Source organism: Pteropus vampyrus, unplaced genomic scaffold, assembly GCF_000151845.1.
Source record: "Pteropus vampyrus isolate Shadow unplaced genomic scaffold, Pvam_2.0 Scaffold62, whole genome shotgun sequence".
In the NCBI taxonomy this organism is placed as follows: domain Eukaryota; kingdom Metazoa; phylum Chordata; class Mammalia; order Chiroptera; family Pteropodidae; genus Pteropus; species Pteropus vampyrus.
Genome location: NW_011888843.1, coordinates 4,095,729 through 4,104,766, shown reverse-complemented (window position 1 = coordinate 4,104,766; position 9,038 = coordinate 4,095,729). Strand labels below are relative to the sequence as shown.

The following is a 9,038-nucleotide window of genomic DNA, read 5'->3' as shown; positions in this document are numbered from 1 at the left end:
TTAACACACGAGACAAAAAAGCTATACATGGTAAGCTCTTGGATTCAGGGGGTATTTTTGTATTAATATGTAAAATAAATAGTTTAATTGAAAATTAGGGTAAATATTAAAATTCCTGTTCTTCGGGGTGTTTTCATGTTTTCAGAATGTTTGTTTCAAGTCCCTTGTTATTTCATATTGTTTCTTATATTTATCTTATATTCTTATATAGTACTAGAATACAGTAATACCACATGTAAGGGCTTATACTAAAATGTCAAATAGTATTGTGGGAAACTCATTATTATTGGAATTATTATATCATTTACTTGCTAATATTTAACCTAATGAATGGAAATAATCTAAAAATGTCTGATGCCTTCTGAAACTTTGTTTCATAGTTTTTGTAAAGTACAAAATAACTTTCTTTCCAAATCGATTTAAATTAAAGTTGAAGAGGAACTATGTGTGTGTTCTGATATTCTTATAGGTGCCTTATGTGGATCTGGAACATCAGGGCACCTACTGGTGTCATGTATATAATGATCGAGACAGTCGAGATAGCAAGAAGGTAGACGTCATCATAGGTAAGCAGCATTGCTCACTGTTCTGACAGGTGGTGTATAATGTAAGCTATATAAAATGAAACGTTTAAGCAAAGGAAATCCTACTGCTTTTTACCCCATTAATTTAAGGATTGTTAAGTATCAGGAGTTATACTGTTTATAGAATTTTGAGAGAATACATACTAAATTCATAATCTAGGTTCATATTCCAAGAGTGGAAAAAAAACAAAAGTAGTTTTTTATTTAGACCTTTTTTATTATTTTTAAATTTTATAGTTTATTTTAAACACTTATGGCAAAAATGAATTAAAACTTTACTTACAAAGAACTTGATTTAGTGGGAAAAGATTTTTAATAAAACATTTTTAAAAAACAAATATAAACATATGAAGGAAAGAATGATGATTAATCAACAATCCCCATTATGAAGTGCGTAATTTGGGAGTTTGTTCTAGTTAAGCTTAATGCATTTATAGTTGTGTTGTTAATAGTAGATGTTGATGCATATGTTGCTTTGCCAACATATTTCTGTGCTATTTATCTCTATTCGTTTGATGGCTACCCTTCCTAAGATCATGAATTACATTACATTCACATTTGTTTTCTCTGGAACAAGGAAGAACACATGAGGCAGTGGAGTGCACTGAAGGTAGTGTAATCCTTTGGTTGGAAACCAGATATATCCTGCATGCTGGCTCCTCTTGGGATCGGTGGAGTGCTCTAGCCTACTGAGTGCAGTGATGGAAAAAATACGAGCTCTAAGAAATAGTTTCAATCTAAGGATAGTGTATCTTTGTCTTTGGAAGTTTGTAAATTGCCACAGACACTGTTAAATTGACACACATGAAAATAACTAATTTTCAGTTGCTTTTCTATAGCATATAATAATAAAATTTTTGCATAACACCTTATGAATAGTGAACATTTGCAATTAATTTATAATACACATTTTTATTTTCATAAGATCTGTAAAAAAGATAAGATGGCTGTACTGTCATGGAAAGTTTTTTGATTATTTTATCTATCCTTTCACCATGATAATGTGCCTCGAGTGTGAATGTAGTTGCTATAAAACTTTCAAGGCAGGAGATTTATTTAACACATGTTTTATCAAATATTAAATGTCGTTTTCATATAAAATTGATAAGGCCTAGTTTGGAAGCTACAAAGCTTTAGATCACCATGTCACCTTTATCATAATGTATAAAGAGAACTGAAAATCGATTTCAGCAGAAGCTTCTAATTTGTTTTAATTAAAGCATTGTACACAGTTGTAATGAGTAAATTTTAAAACTTAAGAGTATGACATCACACTATTTTGCAAAATTAAGTTTGTCGATAGCAAAGTATTTTTTCAATTTCTGCCTCTTTAAACTACTGTATAACCTTAGGCTCTACTTGGATAAAGTAAGAAAATAATGTTAAATCTTACGTTTCCTGACTTTTCTATCCTTCCTATCACTTTGAAATACTGTAATCACTGTTTTCACCCCAATACATAACTGTGAATGGGAGTCCCTAGCGTAAGAGAATTCCAGTCCCAGGGTCTGCAGGCCCTACATGAGGGGAGCTGTGTGAAGAAATCCTAACCAAACCCCTCTTTCTTCTTTTACTCCTTTTTTGCCTAATTGCATGATTTTTAAAACTTCCTAACATTGGAGACCTCTAAGAATAAATAAACTAACGTTGCTCTCCTGTTGGGCTTCAGGGTGATGCCTGTAAGTCATCGCCTTGCTGTGATGCTTCTTTGCATGCAAGAGGCTCCCTGTAATGTGCACAGTAACAAACACACCATTAAATAATGATATTCAAATAAATCTGTTCAGAACACTTAGAGATGAAAATCCAGCTATGAAACCACTCTAGAAATTTCAGATGGAAAAATGAAATCCAACTTTTCTTTCTAAAAAAGTCTACAAAGTTGAGACATTTTGTAATTGGTGGTCGACACATTCATGAACAGTGCCTACGTCGTATATCTTTTTTTACCTATGAAGCATGATGTTGTCCATTTCATTTTATGTATTTTGTTAAGAGATACTTTATCAGGACAAAGTGTGGATTGAATAGGTGAAGCTCAGGAGATTTGTTAGGGCAGTGAAAGTATTCTGTATGACACTGTAATGGAGAATACACGTATGCAAGTTTTAAAAAATCATTTAGTAGGAGGTTAGAGGAGGATGGATCCCAGGATGGAATGCAGAATACGACAAAAGAATCTAAATGTATTACAAATGGGTAAAGCAGCCTTGCTGAAAAGGAGAAGGAAGAACAGGGCGCTGACTTAAGCAATCGGAAATTAGGTCTGTAAGACAAAAGGGAAAGAGATTGTATATAGCTCTGTACTCTAGCTGATGCTACTCTTCAGTTGACTTTATATCACATGCAAGAATAAGTTCTGCCTAACATCTTATGAAAAGTATTACTTAATGTTAATTTTTATCTTCATCAAGTTTGTAAAGGAAAAGTAGATGGCTCTGATGTCACGGATGTTTGCCTAGGTGAAGTCCTTTAGCCTGAGGGTGTAAGTTAACCACTCTGAAACCACTATACCCCCAAAAACACACCACACCAGCCTAACCATGAGGAAAACATCAACAAATCCCAAGTGAGACCTTCTACCCAGTGCCTCGCCAGTAGTCCTCAGAGTTGTCAAGGTCATCAAAAGCAAGGGAAGTCTGAGAAACTGTCACAGCACAGAAGAGCCTAAGGCCACACAAGTAAATGTAATGTGTTGTCCTGAATATGGGGTCTTTGAACAAAAACGAATATTAATGGTTGTGACAGACATCCCTTCCTAACACAAGATGCTAAAAATAGGGAAACTAGGTATGAGCCTATACAGGAACTCTGCACTGCCTTCACGTAAGTTCTATAAATCTTAACGTGTTCTCAAATTAAAAGTTTATTAAAAAAGAAAAGATCATTTGAGATTGTTAATTAGTTTCAAGAAGTTTATAGTTGAGGCCACAGACAGACCTGTCTCTTGACTATTTTGTCCTATAATTGGCCAGACTATCTAAAACTTTTAACAAATTATGAGCACTTAATTTGCCATTTAGTGAAAACAATAATAGCTTAGAAGTCTTCAGTGATATCCACAACAGTATTCTTCCTATTTCATATTCGCATGGCTTCTCATTTAAAGTATTTGGAAATTTCTGTAGATAAAACAATACAACACGATTTAGTAGCTCAAAACCTCTTTCTTTGATTAGTATTACTATTTCTGCTAAGTTGGCATTTAGATTATTTAATGCTAATCTATTTTATTTCATTTCAGATGAATTAAATCATTTTGGGCATCCTGGTGAGTAATACAAACATAAAACGTTAATTTTAGATTTTTAAGTTATCGAATCCAATGGTCCTTGGGGATAGGAAATATTTCATATTATGTACAGTACTATGGAATGAGGTTTACTCACTCAGTAACTTTCAGCAAGTGACATAATCTCTCTCTGCCTCAGATTCCTTATCTGTGTAATGGAGGTAATAGTCACATATGCCTCACAGAGTAAAGCGAGGTCTGTTTCAGTCAGTTATATTGAAAGCCTGTAGCACAGCACCAGGCAGGCATTCAGTAAATGTTACAGTAAATGTTAACTCCTCTGCTGCTACCTCTTATACCCACCGCCCACTGTGTTCAGATTGTAATTCCTACCTAGCATGTTAAAGATTATTACCCCCAGCTGTGTCAGCTACCAAAGGCATTCCCCTGCTCCTGTTTCAACTTCATCCATCCAGGTATTTGCTTTTATCAAGAATCTAGAAAGTCTTAAAATCGCACGTTAGCTGTTATAAACCATGGTCTGTCTGTTAATGCCGCTGATGTTATTGTTCGTTGTTTCCACAAACCCCTAACCCTGAAGAGACTTGGATCATGAATCCTAACACCTTATATTTTTTGCATTTTTATTTTATTATAGATAATAAAGAGCAAACAGCTGACCAAGCTTTGGGTGAGTAGAGCTTTAAAATGCTTGATCAAAATATAGTATATATCTCTTTTATGGTGATCACAAAGGGATTTAAGACATTTTAATTTGACAGCTTTTGTAAATATTTGAATAACATTGGGACCAAATGGTTTGTTTTGGATATTTGTAAAAGAAATTAAGGAGGCTTAAAAAGATGATGGATTCAGTTCCTGGGACCAAGTCAGCTTCTCTGGCGTGACTTCTTTGTTTTGGCAACATGCAAACAAATAAACATGGAAGCAGAAAGAAGCGCGGATGTCCCATAGAAGGGAGTAGTGCTATCTCTTGATGGGTTTAGCCGAGAAAAGCAGCAGAGAGATTGCAATAGCAGCTCTACATTTTGAAGGATGAGTAGAACGAGGGCCTTGCAGGCAGAGGGAACCTGAAACCCTCAGTGCAGCACGGTAGAGAAGTGAGACGGTGCTGAATTTGGGGAACTACAAGGAACACACAGCGCTCTAGAGCAGAGAGAGAAGGGGGCGAGAGAAGGGTGAAACCAGGACCTCAGGAGGCCCGTTTCTCGTGCAGCCATTGCAGTGAAACTGTTTGGTAGACCAGTCAATGAGATTTGACGCTCTGAAAGGCCAGTCTCGTATTGGTGTAGAAAGTAAAGTGGAGGGAGATGTTTTGGTTAGAAGAAAAATTAAGAAACTGTTGGAATAGTCTAGTTAACAAATAACCAGAATCTAAATTAGGGAAGTACCAGAGAGAATGCAGAAAAGAGCAAATCCAGAGGATGGCTAGGCAACGGACTCCGTAAGCTGTTTGTGTCATCTGGTTATAGGGTATAAAAAGTGGAGAGGAATCACCATGCCTGCGGGGATTCTCGCTTGGCCCACTGGGTGGCTAGCAATACAGCCCACTGAGCTGGAGAATACAGAGTCACAGGCAAGCTTTGGAGGATAGAGGACTATCAGTTTGGGACCTAACCAGTCTGAGGCATTTGTGTCACATCAGGGTGAAGATGTACAGCAGGCAATTGTGTACTTGGATCTGGAACTCCAAGGAGTGGTCAGGATTAGCGATACGGTTATGAATGTCATCAGAATAGACATGAAGTTAAAACCAGGGGCAGCAAACATGAGATTGCTATAATCCTTAGAGACAAGGGCATCAAACGGGCTAGCCTTTTTGTGTTTGTACGCGGGATGGGAGTGGTCCATAGAGTGTTTTTTAACAATTATAATCAGTTGACACTAATTAGGTGTCATATAAAAATTCAGATTTCTAGGTTCTTTTTGCAAAGTGGCAGCTGTCAGTTGTGGCTAAACAGTGGCTGCCCCTTCGAAGGGGGCACGTGCTCACCTGTTTTCCTGTTGTGAACATTTGGTCTGCTTCACTCTCTCCCTTTCTCTCTCCTCCCCTCCTTCCCTACGTGTCTTGCTGTATAACTAAGTTTCTTTACGTGGCGGCTGGATCCCCAAACTGGAAGCTGTCAGATTTCCTAAGGTTTAGGCTCGGAACTGGCAAAGCGTCATGCCACGTTATGTTGTTCAGAGAGAATTGCGGGGCAGCCCAGATTTGGGGGTTGGGCTCGGGGCTGGGGTGAGTGACTACACTCCGTCCGAGAGGGCAAGGATCCCATGGTTCGTTAGGAGGCTGTCTCTTGTAGCAAGCTAGAAAGGTAGGCATGGACTCGAATATGAATGACTTTGCCAGATTAAGGAATTTGGACCTTATTTCTGAGCACATAAAGATTCAGAATTTTTATGCATAAGATTAACAAGGACCGTATGTTCAACCAGTCAGATTTGATGCTAATACTCAATTTTTGATAGGTAGCCGGAGATTTTATTTAACAAATACTTACATAGCACTAAATATGTGCCAGGACCTTTTCCAGGTGCTTATGAATATTGATTCATTTTAGATGAGATATGATGAGTAACACACCGTTAGATAATTAGATTTGGAATTAACGATATAGCACTGTATCAATGTTTAAAGAATACAGTGCGTTGAACTTCGGAAAATGTCTAAGATCATGTAGTCAAAATATCTTTCTGAAGTGATTTTATTCTATTTCTTAATCAACTTGCATTTGTGTTTCCTTTTTCCAGTAAATGTTCAAGAAATTGTGGGTGGCTCTTACAGTAAATGTTTTTCTACAGAGAATTTCTTCCGTTTATTTTATCACTTGAAAACTATCACAAATTGCTTGTATCCTTGCTATTTTGAAGTTTTCTTTGATTCCTCATTCTTATCTCCTCAACTTCAAATTTTACTGTTTCATTCTCTATCATATCTCTAAACTCTGACTTTTCCTTTCCCTTTCTTCAAATAACTTCCTGGAATGAGTCTTTGTCATCTCTTATTTCGACCACTGCAATCTGCTTCTTTATTACAAATCCTCCTCAGTTCGCCTACCATTCAGGAATTGTTTTACACGTAGATTGGGCAAGGTAAGATTTATTTACTCATCATCTTTCTTAACACTAAATTCAAGAAAATGCTTTAAAACATTTTAGAAAGTAGCTATTAAAAATTATCATTAGGGAAAATTTTTTGAAGAATTATGATCAATTATCGATACATACATTTTAAGGCACATAGTTCTCAAATTGTGGAACCCTTACATTCTGTCAACCAAGTATCTTTCCAAACATAACAAAACCAATGAATAAAGAATTGATATTAGCAGAAACAGCTTGTGTTGTTTAGTTTGACAACTGGGTGTTTTTCCCCCAAAGACCCCAGTGGTTTTTTTTCTTTTACATACTTTATCATTGTTTCCTGCTAATAAAACTTAGTTTAGGATATATACTAAAATTAAATTATCATAGTATTCTACCAAAACCCACTATGATTTACTAACACCTGAGTAACTTTGGGAACCCATGATTTGGGCCATAATGATGTAAGCCAGAGACCACACATCCCCTCACTTAGAAGCAGATTGAACTGACTCCTTCACTGCATTGAAGCTAGGTCTGAATTTTTGATAGGGTTGGTGGGCTCGCAGGAAAATGCACTGAAATTTTTCTTTCCATGGATTAGCCACCTAATAGTCTTACTATATAATGAGTACTTAGGTATAAGAGTGCATATCTAGTTTAAGTAAGAAGAAACTTTAAAAAAAAAGGAAATACCGTGATGTTAAGTTTTATACTGCCTCCTGTTGAAATCCATCCTGAGTATTCTCAGCTTTTTCACTGAGTTCAGTTTAATTGAAGCTTTATGTCTGAATCCTTATATATTAAGTAGTCTTAATAATTGGCCTTTTTTTTTGAGTAAAAGAAGAGATTATCATTTGTATAGGACTCGAAGTGACTTTTATTGAATTAGAAATGTGGCTTATGTACCGTTCTATTTTTTCTAAAATGTATGTACTCATAAGAGTAGGCAATTTGCAAGAAACCTCTGGAAATGTAAATATAGAATAAAGATGCCATGACGTGAAAATATTGAAGGTTTTCTGCCACTTGAAATAGTAACATTCCTTGAGGTGATACTAGTTTTCCTCCAGACCTCATTTAACACTAGACTTAAGTATTCTGTGGGAAAAGAAGAAATTTTGCCAAAGATTTTTTTGGTGAAATTTAATCCACTTAATGATTTGAAACATCTGAAATTCTATTAACTATTGCAGACATCAAGTCAGCAGTGTGACTGTTTGTGCCGGTTATGATTTCATAAGAGCAATATTCATAATAATTTATAAATAAACTACGTAGCAGAACTTTGTGACAGAGGTTAGTCACCTAGTCCTGGCCTGTGTCAGAAGGCGGTGGCCTGCAATCCTACACAGTGTGGCTCTTCAGACAGTTGGCTGGCCCTATGCTCATTACACCATCTCCAATCTCTCTGGTGTCCCCTTCACGGATTCACTGTGTAACATCCTCAAGAAAAACATCATAAGAGCCTGCTACAGTCATGTGTGGTCTCGAGGCTTTAATTTCCAACCCACCCAGACTAGAACGGTTCGGTTCTAGTCCGCTCTAAGCTGCCTCAGCCCTCCACGGCTGGTTTTGGACGAGTTGCACACCTGATTCACAGGCCCGCTGGTACTTTTTAAGGCATAGATGTGGATCTTTTTGCCCCTTAAGAACAGAAACATTTTTTTGTGTGAGAACACATCTTTGAACAGAATCTCAGTGCATGAAGGTCAGAAAATAAACTGTTACGATATTCATACAAAAGTCTTCACATAGCCCTAAAGTAGCCGCATCTCGCCTAAATGGAAAATGTGTTTTAAAGAAGCTGGGAGAAGACAGTAGATCACCTGAAAAAATACAGAGTCACTACTTCAGTTGCTACTCTTCTCGCCCTTTGGTATTTCCCCTTACTTGCTCTGGTGCGAAGCCTTCCTGTTCCTCTTTTTGGTATTTCTTTTGTTAGCCTCTCAATTGTCAGCAAAACAGAACCTGATTTGTTGGGAACCCAATTTCAAACATTTCTTATTTAAATGTGCTGTAAAAGTCTGGTTGAATATTATATTCCTTACTTATGTTGTAATTCAGTAAAAGTATACTTTAATATTAGTTACCATTAAGCTCCATATACAGCTAATAAA

The 9,038-nt window shown here is 36.6% G+C and overlaps 1 protein-coding gene across 1 annotated transcript in view; it reads left to right on the top strand.

Annotated features, from left to right (window-relative positions):
* Nucleotides 1-9,038, top strand: part of MALT1 (MALT1 paracaspase) — a 44,032-nt gene that overhangs the window by 15,064 nt on the left and 19,930 nt on the right. The window contains exons 2-6 of the mRNA XM_011361140.2: nt 1-30; nt 470-566; nt 1,162-1,194; nt 3,829-3,855; nt 4,475-4,507. The exon at nt 1-30 is cut by the window's left edge and continues 1 nt beyond it. Of these exons, the coding sequence (XP_011359442.1) occupies nt 1-30; nt 470-566; nt 1,162-1,194; nt 3,829-3,855; nt 4,475-4,507 (220 nt within the window). The remainder of the gene's footprint in view (nt 31-469; nt 567-1,161; nt 1,195-3,828; nt 3,856-4,474; nt 4,508-9,038) is intronic.